Genomic DNA, 17053 nt, shown 5'->3' on the forward strand with positions numbered 1-17053 from the left:
CTAGAGAATGTTCCATGTGAACTGGAAAATAATATATATTGTGCTGTTGTTTGGTAGAGTGTTCTATACACATCTATGAGGTCCAATTGATTATGCCATCTAGGTCTTCCTATATTTATTGAGTTTCTTTCTAATTGTTCTGTCCTTCATCAAAAGAGGTATATTAAAGTCTCCTAGAATTATTGTGGAGTTTTCTATTTCTCTTTTCAATTCTGTTTATGTATCTTGGGGCTATTTCATTGGGTGCATAGATATTATGGTTAGGTCCTCGTGTTGGACTTACCCTTTAATCATTATATATTGTTCTTCCTTGTCTCTTTTAATGAGTTTTGGTGGCATAGTGCCTAAGGCATTTGACTGCTAACCAGAAGGTTGGCAGTTCAAACCCACCAGCTACTCGGTGGAAGGAAGACCAGGAAATCTACTTCTGTAAGAATTTACCACCTTGGAAACCCAAAGGGAGTTGCTATGAGTCAGAATCAACTCGATGGTAGTGAGCTTGGTTTTGGTTTGTCTCTTTTGCTGGTTTTTGAAAGTCTATATTATCAGAAACTAATATTGCTGCTCCTGCTGTTTCTTGATTGCCATTTCTTCCTCATTTTCCAAACTTTGATTTTAACTTTGTCTTCACATCTAAGGCATGTCTCTTGTAGACAGCATATTGATGGATCACAGTTTTTTTGTTTATCTGTTCTGCTATTCTCTGTCTCTTGACTGATGCACTTAATCCATTTACATTCACTGTAATTATCAACAGGTATGAAGTTACTACTGTCATTTTGCTGGTTTTGTGTGAATGTGTGTGTGTGTGTGTGTGTGTGTGGTGGTGTTTCTTTGTTGCATATATTTTTTCATGCTGTGCTCATTTTGTGTACAGCTTTCCTTATCATTTCCTTCATTGCTGTTGTTTTGGTGTTTACTGACTCTATGACTTTTTTATTTTGGTGAGAAGGTTTATTAATTTTCTTTGAGGTTACCCTGAAATTTATTCTTATCTTTCCAAGTTTAAAAGAGTCTATTCTATCTTGATAGCCTCCTAACTTCCTCTCCATTTGGAAGTGCTATAATGACACCATTTTTTCCCTCTTTTGCTTTGTAGTTGTCATCATTTACAATTTGATGTCTCTGGTTCCTTATTTTCAGTCTTGTAGGTTTATGTTATTTTTGGTACTTCTATAGCTGGGTTGATTTCCAGATGATGCTGTCATATTTTTAATCTCTGATTGTTTGCTATTGTTGGCTCTCTGTCCAAAGGACTCCCTTAAGCATTTCTTGTAATGTTGGTCTGGTTTTTACAAACTCCTTTATGTTTATCTGGAAATGTCCTAATTTTGCCATCATCTTTGACGGACAGTTTTAAGGAACTCTGGTGGCACAGTGCCCAAGGCTTCTGACTGCCAACCAGAAGGTTGATGGTTCAAACCCACCAGTCATTCCAAGGAAGAAAGACTGGGCAATCTACTTCCGGAAAGATTTACCACCTTGGAAACCCAACAGGAGTTGCTATGGGTTGAATCAACTTAATGGCAATAGGTTTGGTTTTTTGGTTTTTTTATATAGTTCTTGGTTCGCAACTTTATTTAGAGGTTTTATATATATCATCCCATTGCCTTCTTGCCTGTATGGTGTTTCTGCTGCAGATCACAGCTTAGTCTTAGTGGTTCTGCTTTTTAGATAACATTTTGTCTTTCCTGAGCTGCTTCTAGGATTCTTTGCCGTTTGTTTTGGAAAGTTTGATTATGATGTCTTTATGATTTTCTTTTGGGGTCTATCCTATTTATGGTGCATTAAGGTTCTTGAATGCATATCTCCTCATCTTTCATGATATTAGGGAAGTTTTCTTCCAACAAATCTCCAACAATTTTCTCAGTGATTTCCCCCCCCACCCTTCCTGCTCTGGATTTCCAATCACATATTAAGTTATTCCTCTTAATAATTGTCCCATATAATTATTAGGCTTTCTTCATTTTTATTAATTCTTTTTTCTGATTGTACCTCTGTCTCCCACTGATTCAATTCTATTCCTTTACACTTCCACTGCATCATCTATTCCTGAAATTTTAGCACTAAATTTCTGGATTTCTAATTGCTATTTTTGTATGATTTCTAATTTTCCATTTACTTTTCCAATTTGTTCTGGTATTATTTCCCTAAATTCTGCTAGAGTTTTGTCTGTTTTTCCCTTTATTTTGTCTTTGGTTAAAATTTTAATCTCTTTCTTAATCTGTTGTAGGGACCTAAGTATAATTGTTTTGAATTCCTTATCAGGTGGTTCCAATACCATTTCTGTCTTCAGATTTTTTGCTCCTGTATTTTGGACACTTGCTTGAGCCATCCTGTCCTGTTTTTTTTGGTGTAATTTCAAGTTGTTCTGCATCCTAAGCTTGGTAAAGAGGAGGGTCAATGAAAAAGGGAAAGGCCCCAACAAGATGGATTGACACAGTTGCTACAATGATGGGCTCAGGTATAACAGGGATCACGGAGCTGGCACAGGACCTGGCAGTGTTTCATTCTGCTGTTCATAGGGTTGCTATGAGTCAGAGACAATTTGATGGTACCTAACAACAATTGTAGTCTACAAGACACTGTGGTATTGTTGCTGTATTTATTTGTGGCATAAGTCTCTGATCACTAGTCTCTGATCACCGGGTGGGTATTGGCTGCCATCTGTCATTGACCCAGTGGTGCTAGAAAGGATTGTGGTAAACTCACAGTGGATGGGGTGACAAGTATGGCAAGTATGGCTGGGTAGGGTCTCTGGCTTCTGACTGCTAGGAACAGAAATAAAAAATGAATGATGGGAAGGGAGAAAAAAAAGAAAAAGTGGGTAAGAAGGAAGAACTAAGAAAGAAAAAAGGCAAAAGAAAAAAAGCAGCACAATACTGAGGTAACTGCTAGCCACCAAACACGGCTGTGGCAGGAACATGGCACTCAGTCAGTAGAAGCACATCCCACCAAACATGAAAGGGAAGGGGCAGGTGCTACTGAACACAGAGGTGGTAGGGGTCAGGGCATCCACTCTGCAGAATCAAAAAAAGAAGGGAAGAGGAGGAAAAGGGAATAACCAAGAAGAAAGAAAACAGTACTGGCTGCAGCAGGAATGCTGCTGACCTCAGAAATGGTGGGAGGTGGGGTGTCTGCGCCACAGGATCAAAAAAAAAAAAAAAGAGAGAGAAAGAGGAAATGAAAAATAGGGGGAAGAACTAACAAAAAAGGAAAACAAAAGAAAAAGGCAGCATAGCACTGGCATTAGGGGGTGTTTGACTAGCTGGCTGGTGGGTAGGGGTGAGAGGGACCGCATCTCTGGTCACTGAGAGATCACATCTCCTGGCCGCTGATCACCAATGCAGATATTGCTACAGTCCTGGGCAGGCAGAGCCTGTTATCTGCTTACAATAATTCAAAATAGCCATGTTGTGCCAGGCCAGTTGGCAATTCACTGTTCTTCATACATCCTGTTCACAGTTTTCACTGAGACTCTTCTTCTAATCTGTATTTGAGCTACCATTTTTTTAAAAAAATCCTTTCCTTTGACAGTCTGGGTTCCAGGATTGTTATCTGTATCCATTTCACCAGATTTCTCAGTTTTTTCTTGCAGATGATCTGGATATTATATTTGCTTAATCTAGCATCTTGGACCCTCTTCCAACCAGCATACTTTCAAACCTTGCATCTAGTGGGACAGAAAAGTAACTGGAAGTACCCTTCATATTTCTTCCTTGGCTCTACATTTTTAATAAGTTATCTGTAATAGTCATCAGAAATATTCACTATTTAGTAAAGGAAAACAAGAAACAAATCTTTAGAAATTATTTTAATTAATAAAATCTCTCAAACACATAGTAGTAATTTTTCTGCTATAGATGTTTACTACTAAATAAGTAAACTTAAGGTTACAGCTGACAAAAAAGTAAAGAAATAATTTTATTTTAAAATAAATGGCAACAAATCAACTTTGCAAATAATAACTTTATCATTCTGAATTATTTTTAAATAGAGACTGGACATATATGCATCAAACTGTACTCTCATTCATATCAGTATACTTCCAAACAAGTTAACACAAGGAGAAATACATAAACATATAGAAATAAATGAAACTAAAAATACACAAATAAATAATAAGACACAGACTTATTCCCTTTTCTGAAGACCAAAATTTTCACATAAATATATATGGGCAAATACAGCAAAATATAAATATAAATAAACACACTTACACAAGAGTATATGTACATGTGTGTGTACACACATAAATACCACAACCCATAGTGACATATAACACAGGTACTTGTAAACATATGCAAAGATATACAGCTCATTCAGAAACAGCCCAGTCAGAAAATGATCTATGAAACACTCAGTGAGTCAACCTATGTCATAACAACTTATGAAAACTCAACAGTTCACAAAGAAATTGAGATGACAAAACAATGCTCATGCTTTAAATAATAAAAAAAATACTTTGTTGGTTACCAGGGGTGGGAGAAGAGGGGAGGAAACACTGCAAAAATTTTAATTAATTTTCAAAAAAATAGACGAAAGAAACAAGACTCTCAAACCACTCCTCATTATCAATGAGTTTATTATAAGCTGAAAATGTGAACATATTTTCAAACACTTAATAGCGTGGGGATGTTGGCAACTTCGGCCTACAATAAAGATTTGCTAAATGAAATCACTGAGCATAAACACAGAAACATTCTGTAAAGTGAGCTAAACTCTTTTTACTTTGAAAGCTCTACTAGAAACTTGCTGTTTCTCTAATTCATGACTTGGGGAGGCAAAACTAAAAAAGCTGTTGCTGGGTTCAGGTGCTGTGGGAGAACCCATAAAAAATGGTCTGAATTGAAAATCTCCATCTCCACCACCCCGATTTCGAACTGGTGTACTGTCCAAAGGAAACTTGGAGTTGTTCCCTGGGGGAGAAAAAAAATAAAGAATTTAAGCATCTATTTCCTTACAGATCTTTAGAGCCAAAAAAAAAAAAAAAAAAAAGTCATTCAATGGATATTTTTAACAGAACTCAACTCCTATGAGAGTTGTGGGAAAAAATATGAACTGTTGTTGTTAGGTGCTACTGAGTGAGTTCTGACTCACAGTGACACTATGTACAACCAAATGAAACACTGCCTGGTCCTGCATCATCTTCACAATCATTGCTATGTTAGACCTAGTTTTGTATAAAGAAAAAAGATTATATGATGATCTGTCTTTACCCCCAACCATAGCATATACTGCACCTTCGGTGCTGTAGTTTCTAGTGATAGCCAAGACCTCATCACCAAAAGTAATCTGACATATTGAGATATGTTTTTAGTAGCACTAGAATTTAAAATACCATAATTTTATTCATTTATTAACTATTTAATTTCATAGAAATTATCACTTATATATAACATTTTATATCATGTATATATACCTTGTCCCATGTTCTTAAAAAAAAAGTTTAAAGATTGCAATAAACACTATAGAAAATACATGACAACTACAATCAATTCATAGGTTTAAGAAAAATCAGACAATAGAGCTGATTAGATAAGCATGTAATTATTTCCTCTGAACTCATCCTTTGCAAGTTTCAAGGGGAACAAGTAACTAAAAGAGATTGTTGACTGTATCTGCTTCAAGCTAACATTGGTAATAAGAAAAAGTCAGGTATGCACAAAAAAAGGAACAAAAAAGAACTGGTGAATATAAAAGAAATAAAAATAAATGTAGGCAGTGACAATGAAAGAGAGACCATCCATTGACAATAACATTTAGATTAAATTACAATATAGGAGCTCTGGGAGTGTAGTGCCTAAGGCACTTGACTGCTAACCAGAAGGCTGGAGGTTCAAACCCACCAGCCACTCCTCAGAAGGAAGGTTGGGCAATCTACTTCTGTAGTGATACCGCCTCAGTAACTCAGGGAGGGGTTGCTATGAGTCGGGTCTGACTCGACAGCACATAACAACAACAACACAAATCACAATATGTGATTAACTGAAAGTTAAGCAAAAATTTGTTGTTGTTAAGACTCATGGAAACAATTAGTCCAAGCTGTTACATTGTGGGGTATTTCTATCAATGTCATTGTGATGGTTATGTTTGTGTGTCAACTTGGCTGGGCCTGGTTGAGTGGCTGGGCAGCCAGTGATAGTTATTCCCCATGATGAGACTGGCAATCAACTCTATGATGGGATCTACCACAAGCAGCTGAGTACCTGCTTTGGGTATGTGGTCTGCTTCCCATATGTAAGTAGTAGTTTGGGAATAGTCACTAGCCTATGGCACGCTTGGACCCTGCATGTAGCGGTGTCATTGTTCAGCAGCCTGCTATGCTCTGTCGACCTTGGGACTTACAATGGATTTAATTAGTGGCCTGCTGCGTGGTTTGGTAAAATCAGGACTGTGCCTTTTTATTTGTCAAACTTGGGACTTGTCAGCCTCAGCAACCAGCAGCTGTCTGAGTGAAGAAACGCCTCTAGCTCCAGTGGGCCGGGAGCAGGAGGCAGAGCTAGACCCCAAGGTTGAGGGGCTTTCCCCAGCTTCTAGAGCCTGGCACTTTGAACTTGGACTTAAAGACTCCAAACTGTAAGAGAATAAACTCCTGTTTCTTAAGGCCATCCCATTTGTGGTATATTCTTGTCACGGCGGCACTAGATAATCAGAACAGTCATGAAACAAAATGTGTATGAACTGCTGAATGGAAAATGAATTTGCTGTGTAAGCTTTCACCCAAATCACAATAAAAAATTTTTTTAATTTGTTGTTGTTTTTAATTCTTATATCTGATATTTTTATTTCATCACATCACCTCACCACCTTACCCCTTTTCTAGGACCCTATTTCATCAAGTTCGTTTTTCTCCTATCTTCATTTCTTCCCCCACTAAATCCTTCTTAGCTAATAAGAAATATTCAATTAAATGAGTATTTAGGAAATTGCAGCACAAGAAGGTTCACTTATTTTTGTATCCCAAAAACAATTTATATCAGTAACATAATAAAAACATATGGGATTCTTTATATGCTCATTGACTAATATATAGTCCCTTGCAGCCTGTCTCATGAAACGTTTGATAAATGTTTGATGAGTGAATGAATGAATGAGAAACAGACCAACCTAACAACTGTGCAGTCAATATTGCTGTGCAAAAGAAACTGAAACATGACCTTCTAAGAAGATAGCAAATAGTCTGGGCTCTGTGACCTTGACCAAATTACTTATCCTTTATGTACTTCATTTTCTCATCATTTAAAAAAGGGATAATAATAATAATAATGCCTACCTCATAGAGTTTTGAATACATGTAAAATATTCATAACAATGCTTGCTACTTAGCAATCAATATATGTCAGCTAATATTACTATTAATACTGCAACTAAAAAGCTTTTAATTTAAAGTAGCAATTTATAAACATTTATCTTACAGAGTTTACCTTTCTGCTAAAATTAAAGATTTAACTTATACATAATTAAGAAAGGAGCTCTGGAAGCATAGTGGCTCAAGCACTTGACTGCTAACCAGAAGGCTGGCGGTTCAAACCCACCAGCCACTCCTCGGAAGGCAGATGGGGCAATCTACTTCCGTAGTGATACTGCCTAGGAAACCCAAGGAGGGGTCGCTATGAGTCGGGGCAGACTCGATGGCACACAACAACAACAACAACAATAATTAAGAAGGGCACAGGGATGGGGGAGCACAGGGAAGGGAGAAGAGGAGAATGGGTTAGGGTTGGGGATGGTAATCAGGGAGTGAAACCAAATGTATATGAACTGTTGAACATAAAACAATTTCTGCTCTGTAAATTTGCACCCAAAGCATAATAAAATAAAATAAAAATAAAGATTTAACTTAAATATAAGCAAATGCAATAGATAAAAGCAATGATATACAGTTTAAGACATGCATGGAAAACCCAGAGCCCACCACCATCCTGGGAGCTCTGGTAGCATAGTGCCTAAGGCACTTGACTGCTAACCAGAAGGCTGGCGGTTCAAACCCACCAGCCACTCCTTGGAAGGAAGGCTGGGCAATCTTCTGTAGTGATACCACCTTGGAAACCCAAGGAGGGGTCACTATGAGTCAGGGCTGACTCGAAGGCACGTAACAACAACAACAACTATCCTAGGCCCACTCCACCAACTACTTGGAACTCTGCAGAGCATTATGTGAAAATCACTGACTTAAAGAATAGATACTGGACATCACATGTCCTTTCTTACCTAATGGGAAGCCAAAAACACCAGACTGTGCAATCATGGATGGTTCAAGGGTGCTTTCTTGGTTAGCAATAGTGATGTTCCGTAGCCTAAGGCTATCATAGAGGCCCTGGAGTTTTTGATACTGACGATTGCGCTCCATAAGTTTCTCAGAGATGTCACTAAACTTTTTCTTGTATTCTTCTAGCACTTTCTTCATGGAGGTGACCTCCCCTTTCATAGAGGTCAATTCTACATCTTTGCTCTGGATTTGCTGAGTATAGATCTTCTCCATCTGTTTCAGATGACCCTCAGCCTTGCTGAAATTGTATTCTTGATAGAGACGTTCTTGATGTACCTATCTCAAGAAAGAAAACCTTTTAAGAAAACCTTTTAAGGTAATGATTACAAAGTATATACTGTCAAGATTTAGACGGTCACAAAGAAAAAGAAAGATGCTTACGCTGTGATATGATTAGTTTAACATTTATAACCAGGTTAAGAAGCATTGAGGATGTACAATAAGATGATTATTATAGAAAATAATGATATGTCAGTAAAAGCATAGAAAAATACCTGGAGGAATACTCTTGAACTACTACCATTATACAAGCTAAAAAAAAGAAGTGATTTCTTGTCTTACCTTAAAAAATAACATGTATTACAAAGGTTTTTAAGAAATATAATTCCGTTTTTCAGTAATCCATAGCACAGAGACCAGAGTATAAGGTAGTGCACAATCATCCCTACCCTGCTGGTACTCACACCTTGTGTAACCCTCTCCCTTGAATGTGGGCAAGACCTGTGACTAGAATACAGCAAAGGTTATAGGATGTCACTTCCTGACTATGCTACGCTACCAGAGCTCCAACCTCAGCAGAGGACCCAGCTAAACTATGCCTACCTAAAGTGTTGACCCACAGAAGCTATGAGATAATAAATGTGTGCTGTTTTAAGCTACTAAATTTCCTAAGGCACTAAGTTTGTTACCCAGCAATAAACCAAGCCAAAGCCAATGCCACTGAATCCATACCAACCCATAGTGACTCCATGTGTTACAGATTAGAACTGCTCCATAGGGTTTTCTTGACTGTAATCTTAATGGTAGATTACCAGGCCTTTCTTCTACTACACAGCAATAAACAACTACTAAAATCAGAAACAAGCGTAGTACCTAAGGCACTTGACTGCTAAACAGAAGACTGGTGGTTCAAACCCACCAGCTACTCCTCAGAAGGAAGGTTGGGCAATCTACTTCCATAGTGATACTGCCTCCAAAACCCACGGAGGGGTTGCTATGAGTCGAGTCTGACTCAACAGCACATAACAACAACAACAATAAAAAAAAAAATCAGAAATATAGTTGGCTTACCTTTGGGTTTACTGTTCTTCAAATATTCTGACAGAAATTAAATCTAAGCACCTTCCTTTTTTTTTTTTTTAAACCATTTTCAATTTAAGGAGCTCTGATGGTGCAGTGGTTAAGGCATTCGACTGCTAATCAAAAGGTAGACAGTTGAAACCTACCAGCCACTCCATGGGAGAAAGATGAGGCTTCCGTAAAGATTTACAGGCTTAGAAATCCTATAGGGCAGTCTTACTCTGTCCTATAGGGTCAGTATTAGTCAGCATCAACTCGATGGCAGTGGGTTTATTTTGAATTTCCCCATTCTATGCAATTTAATGCAACTCTACCAAGTCTGCTAACCAGAAGACTGGCGGTCCAAACCCACCAGCCACTCTTCAGAAGGAAGATGGGGCAACCTACTGTAGTGATACCGCCTTGGAAACCCAAGGAGGGGTTGCTATGAGTCAGATCCGACTCGACGGCAGTGAGTTTTAGTTACCCCAAAGAGGAATCTACTTTCAGATACAACTTCTACTCATTCAGTTAATAAAGATTTATTTAAACTTAAGAAGGCATTCTGGTGGCACAATGGTTAAGCACACTCAGCTGCTAACCAAAAGGTCAAGGGTTCAAACCACTCCATGGAAGAAAAGATCTGGCAATCTGTGTTGCTATAAAGATTATACCCTAGGAAACCCTATGCTGAAGTTCTACTCTGCCCGAAAGGGTTGCAGTGAGTTGGAATCAACTTGATGGCACACAACAACAAAGACCAATAACTATGGTGGTCACTGAGGACCCAGTGATGTACAAGAATAAAAAACTGACCTTAAAGAACTCACTTAATTTGAGGTGAACAAGTATGCAGGCAACTGCAATATAGTATAAATAAGCATAAACAATAAGAGCATATAAGAGAGGCTTGTCCAGAAAAATATAATAAAAATGTTTACTTGGAGGATAACAAACAAAACCATAAAAAAGCCTTATTAAAAATGCATATGCAAGATAAAACAATATACTCAAGGACATAATTAAAGTTCCCCATAGGAAGATCTTCCTGAGAAGGTACCAAAAGCAGAGATCATAAAGACAATTGATATCTGAATATAGAAACATTTTAACTTCTGTATGTCAAAAAATTAACAAAGGCTAATGAAAATGAAAAATGAAGAAAATCTCTTGCAATATTTGAATTATTTATAGAGAGAAAATTCTTATAAATCAGTAGGCAAATAAATACAGCAATTAAAACAAGAAGACTAAAACAGATAATTCATAAAAGAAGAAATAAATGAAAATAAATACATTGATCTTACAAGTCATCACAGATGACAAATTTAAAGAGCAATGAGATTCTATTACCTACATCTAATTGGTGAGCAGAAGGTATAGAGAACAAAGCACTCTCATATGCTTTATGAGGGAACACAGCCTTTTTGGAAGACAATTTGAAAATGCTGTAATTAAAAATAAACTTCTAAAATGTGTTTACCCACTTTTAGGAATTTAGTCTTAGCAAATAAGTAAGGATGTGAATTTGACTATAAGAACATACATCAGCAATTTTTTTATAACTTGGAAACAAACTATGATACCATTAATTAATTTATGGGTGTTTTTTTCATTTTCTTCCATTTGGATTTTCAACAACAAACAACAGCATTTTTGTAAAAAGAAAAGAATTTATTAAAAAGAAAGTTTTCCACGCATTAATAAGACAGTAAAGGAAAAACACTGGAAGTTCCCACATATGCCTCAAGTCATACTCTCCAGAGAAATTAACCTAACACTAACCTGATACGTCCAGAAGGCCAGTGCTCGGGAGCTAATGTCCAAGACAATCTCTGGTCGCAGTCCTGCCAACACCATGGCTTTATATTCCTCAGATGGGCTAAGTTCAGTGCGGACAATATCTAGCTTTCCAGAAAGGGTACTGTTGCAGGCAGGGCAGACAGCTGGTGAACGACTAAACTCACCACTGCCATGCTGATCACAGAAGATGTGAGAGCATGCAGTGACCCACGCATAACCAGAGAGTTTAATGCGACACTTTCGATAATTACAAAGCAGCATGTCTTCACACAAAGACATAACGGAAGAGTAAGAGTTCCAGATGCGGAAAAGAAGCCTAATAGGAACAAACAAAAGGGTCAAATAAGTCCAAATGCAATGAAAATGAAAAAAGCAAATCTAGGACCTTTTAAAAATGAAATATGCATAGTAAAATTACTGCATTTTATTATGTATTTGGTGGCGTAGCACCTAAGGCATTTGACTGCTAACTAAAAGTCTGGCAGTTCAAATCCACCAGCCACTCCTCCGAAGGAAGGTTGGGCAATCTACTTCCATAGTGATACTGCCTCAGAAACCCAATGAGGCATCACTATGAGTCAGAATCGACTGGAGGGCAGTGAGTTTTTAGTTTTTTAGTTATTTTATTATAATCAATAATTTAGTCACTCAACAATAGTTTTCCTTTTTTTGTGCAAACTTGCAAAAGCTATGAAAAAAAATGTTAAGAAAAATGTAAAGAGATGTGGTTTTTCTGGTGGTATAGTGCCTAAGGCATTTGACTGCTAACCAGAAGGCTAGTCGTTCAAACCCACCAGCCACTCCTCAGAAGGAAGACTGGGCAATCTACTTCTGCAGAGATCCCACCTCAGAAACCCAAGGAGGGGTCGCTATGAGTTGGAATTGACTCCACGTGAGTGAGTGAGAATGAGTGAAAGTCAGAAATATGTACATGGGTGAAAAAAAACTAGGAAATTTGTTGTTTGCACAAACAAGTAAAAACTAAATCAGTGATTTTGTCCTTCCTGTGTACCTAAACAAAAATCCAAATTTATTGCCCATCCTTGGTCTGCTGGAATGTTTTCGTACTTCATCTCACACTTGGCAAATATAAAAGTCTAGATACTGATTTCAGCCATTTAGTACAAAGTATTTCAAACTACATTTTTAGGTTTTCCATGTTTCCTATGATTTCTCAGATTCTTCACTTGTGTTGCCTTGTTAAAAAAAAAAGAGTAGCAGCCTGGTAGAAATAGATGAAAACTAACCTAATTCATCCAAGTAATTGGCCATTAGGTAGCCTGAAAATGTGCATAAAAGCGGCTGTTTTTTTCTTTTTTATCACAATTCTCCTATTAATATGAATACTATTAAGTGCTATGCTTCTACTTAAAGCATTTGTAAAAAAAAACCATGTATATAAATAAATACTTTTGTTGAGTTATGTTTCGATATAATGGCCACTCCCATTAGAATTACACTAACCCAAACAGGGCAACAATATTCTGGACCTACCAAAACAAGTCATGTTGTTGCTGTTAGGTGCCGCCAATTGGGCTCTGACTCACAGCGACCCTCTGTACAACAGAATGAAACACCGCCCTGTCCTATGCCACCTTCACCATCCTTGCTATAACCCAGCCCATTGTGGCAGCCACCGTGACAATCCATCAGTTGAGGGCCTACCGCTTTTTCACAGAGCCTCCACTTTGCCAAGCATGATATCCTTCTCCACAAACAAATCATTTACTGTGTAAAATAGCGACATAGCAACTATACACCAAGGAAAAATATTCACATTTATCAATTGAAAAATTCCGTCAAGAATGTTGCCTCAGATAAAGAGGTCGACAGGGACATCCTGACATCTTTATCCCAAGAGTCTTCTCTGGACTAGTCTCCATAGGTACGTGGCCCCTGGCAGCCGGACTCATGTGGCTTATTTCGCCTCCAAAAGGGTAATAAGCATAGGGATAAGTTTTGAAGCTGAGTCCCTTCTCAAGCAGAGCAATATGTGCTGCTAATTCCGAATTTTCCACAAAGTGGAGAAGGAAGTCAATTTAGTGAGCTTCCAAATTACCCAGGGGCAAGTTGGACCGAGAGAACCATCACTCCAGGATTCTTGGCCTGCCTTGCCGCTCTCAACAGAATAAACAATAATGATGTTGCCACTAATGATTATAATACAAATAAAAATACTTAACCTGAAGCGACAAGAAAAAGCGCGGGAAAACACCGTTGCCTCAGTAACTCCACGACGACACTTCCCAGCTCTCACGCAGATGCTGCGGAAGGCGCATGCGCGGAGTCGCTCCAGGACTCCTGCCGCTCGGGATCCTGGGACCCAGAGAGCGGTGGCGCTAGAGCTCGATCTCCGCGGCCTGCCGCTGCTACCCGCCACCAGCGTTTTAGCTACTGCGAGTTGGCGAGCACCACTGCACCTAGTTTCCCACTCCAGACCCCCGCAGATACTGTTTCTGAGTGCCGTTGACCGCCTTTGACTGGCAGAAGTGTAACACCCTTGCCACAATGGGTCTAAAAAGTTTTAAAAGAAAGCCTCTGGAGGACAATGCAGGGAAGAGTTGAGAAAAGATTGTGGGCTGGCTTATGCCTAAAGTGCAGGGTACACGCAGATGTTTGTACTGGGAAATGTTTTAAATTCCCGACAGATTTTCCAGGAAAATGCCTAGGAAGTATGTGATTCCTGTTTGAACAGCTGTCACCTCCATATTGAAACAGTCTTCCATTTTCGTTTTTAATCCAGGTTGGGACAAAAACCTTTCCAGTTTCGTTGTTTTTGTTGTGTGCCTTGAGTGGGACCCAACGCATAGCGACCCCTCCTTGGGTTTCCCAGGCGGTATCACTACGGCACATAACAACAACAACAACAACATCACTACGGAAGTAGATTGCCCAACCTTCCTTTCCAGGAGGGGCTGGTGGGTTTGAACCACCAGCCTCTGGTTAGCAGTCAAGTGCCTTAGGCACTACGCCACCAGAGCAGTCTCTAAATACATTTTAAGGAGTCCTGGAGGACAATGGTTACCAGCTCAGCTGGTAACGGAAAGGTCAAAGGTTCAAGCCTATCGGGTCCAAGACCTGATAATCAGCTCATCTAAACATTACAGCCTAGGACCCCCACAAGGTACCTGCCTGTACTGTCACCCAGGGTTGCTATGAGGCTCAATGGCAAACAACAAATGCACTTTACAAAATACGCTTTCCTTTACTGAGTGTGCATTGCGAACATTAATTACAGAACGGTAGGGTCCGGGGGTCGGTCACGTCGGTTTTTAGGTGATATGCCTTTTCGCACTTCTGGAACTTTTATACTTTTCGTTTTACATGTTTTACCCTAATGCTGTTATCTATCACTTATGTGTCATGTGCTTTCCTATGTTGTTGTTGTTGTTATTTGCCGTCGACTCCGCCCCAACTCATAGCGACCCCTCCTTGGGTTTCCAAGGCAATATCACTACGGAAGTAGGATTGCCCAACCTTCCTTCCGAGGAGTGGCTGGTGGGTTTGAACCGCCAGCCTTCTGGTTAGCAGTCAAGTGCCTTAGGCACTATGCTACCAGAGCCGTTATTTTCTACTTAACCTATATGGGCCCATTAAAATGCAGACTGAAAATTAAGCCAAGTAGAGGAGGGTATGAGGGGTCCTTAGTGGTCTATCAGTTTCCAATTTCCATCCCAGCTGCCTAAAGGTCTTTCCCAACATGTTTTTCCAGGTTTGAAAAAAAGCTGTCTAGTAGCTGGAACATTGTATACAGATGCAACTGCTTCTTAGTGGCATGTATCCCAATCTTTCATGGCACAAACTCTTCACTGGATCTGGTCTACGGGGACAAAAACCAGTGAAATCAATCAGGATGTGTACAAAAGAAACACTGCCCAGCCCTGTGCCAGTCTCACAATCCTTGCTATACCTGAGCCCATCATTGCAGCTACTGTGTCAATCCATCTCGTTCAGGGCCTTCCCCTTTTTCATTGACACTCCACTCTACCAAGCATGATACAATTTAGTGACATTGATTACATTCGAGTTGTAAAACCTTTATAACCCTCCTTCTCTGAGTTGCCCCTCCCTTATTAACATAAATTCATTTAATAAGTTTCCTATGTAATATTTTGATTGCTGTTATCAATTTGATCCCACACAGGCAGATGATTCTTCAAAGAACATAATGCTCAAGGCAAACATTTTTTATTAGTTAAGCTAAACTATTGTTTGGTTTTAAGACTTCAGAAGGTATTTTTGGTTTGAGGTTTAAAGACTATCTTAGGGCAAGTTTCAGCAGTTCATATAACCTTCATGGCTCCAGGACGTCTGGAGTCTATGAGAATTTGAAATTCATTCAGCATTTCCCCCCTTTTAATCAGGATTCTTCTATGGAATCTTTGATCAAAATGATCAGTAAGGTAGCTGGGTACCATCAAAGTCTTCTGGCCTCATGGCAAAGGAGGCAGTTGTTCATATTCATGGATGCAATTAGCCACACATTCCATATCCACTCCTCCTATCCCTGACTATCCTTCCTCCAATATTCTAGGCAAATATAGAGGCCAATTGTTGTGCCTTGGGTGGCTGCTTGTAAGTTTTTAAGACTCCAGGAATTACACATTAAACTAAGAGGTAGAGCAAAGGCACTAAACATGTTATTAAATCAATTTTGTAAACCTACAAAGTGAGAAACCAAATCCCATGTTTGTTTATATGTAAGCAGCCTCAACAGCTACTCTTTATTTTTGTCATTGTTGTAAATATATCTATCACAAGTTTTGCCAGTTGAACTTTCCAGAGTGTACAACTTATTGACAGCAATTACAATAATCAACTATGCAAACTACCCTTAGTCAACACAGTACTTCCATCACTGTTGATGCCCATTTCCCCCTCCCTACTGCCCCTGGGAATCATTAATATACTTTGTTCTTTATATATTTGCCTCTTCTTGTCTATTTATGTAAATAAGGTCATACAATATTTGTCCTTTTGTGATTATTTCACTTAGTAAAATGTCTTCCAGATCCATCCTTAGTGCAGGATGTATGAAGAATTCTTTCCTCATATTGGCTGAGCCATATTCCATTGTTAAGTATGTATCACGTTTATCCTTTCATCTGTTGATGGCATTTAGGTAATTTCTACCTTTTGGCTACTATGAATAGTACTGCAATGAACAATGGTGTACAAGTCTCATTTTTGGAGTCTCTGCTTTCAAGCATTTTGGTTATATACCTAGGAGTGACATTTCTGGGTCATAAGATAATTCTATATTTAGTTTTTTGAGGAATGGCCACACTGTTTTCTACGTGGCTGTCCCATTTTGCATTCCCACCAGCAATGGATAAGGGTTTCAATTTCCCCACATTCGCATCAACTTTTTTTTTTTTTTTAATCTCAGCCATCCTGTTGTTATTTGCCATCGAGTCGGACCCGACTCAGAGTAACCCCTCCTTGGGTTTCCGAGGCAGTATCACTACGAAAGTAGGTTGCCCTGTCTTCCTTCCGAGGAGTGGCTGGTGGGTTTGAACTGCCAGCCTTCTAGTTAACAGTCAAGTGCCTTAGGCACTATGCTACCAGAACTCCTTTAGCCGTCCTGTTGTTGTTGTTATGTGCCGTGGAGTCGGACCCGACTCATAGCGACCCCTCCTTGGGTTTCCGAGGCAGTATCACTACGGAAGTAGATTGCCCCATCTTCCTTCCGAGGAGTGG

At 39.0% G+C, this 17053-nt stretch overlaps 1 protein-coding gene across 1 annotated transcript; it reads right to left on the minus strand.

The window, feature by feature from the left end:
- Positions 1 to 4716: 4716 nt before the first annotated feature.
- CCNB1IP1 (cyclin B1 interacting protein 1) lies at positions 4717 to 11680 on the minus strand. The gene is made up of 3 exons (XM_007951117.2): positions 11336 to 11680; positions 8215 to 8548; positions 4717 to 4919 (listed from the first exon to the last, which is right to left on the minus strand). The coding sequence occupies exons 1-3, from the start codon at positions 11630 to 11632 to the stop codon at positions 4717 to 4719; spliced, it is 834 nt and encodes a 277-aa protein (XP_007949308.1). The 5' UTR covers positions 11633 to 11680.
- Between the last annotated feature and the right edge of the window lie 5373 nt (positions 11681 to 17053).

This window comes from Orycteropus afer, unplaced genomic scaffold (assembly GCF_000298275.1).
Source record: "Orycteropus afer afer isolate SDZICR_OR568_19922 unplaced genomic scaffold, OryAfe1.0 scaffold00292, whole genome shotgun sequence".
NCBI lineage: Eukaryota > Metazoa > Chordata > Mammalia > Tubulidentata > Orycteropodidae > Orycteropus > Orycteropus afer.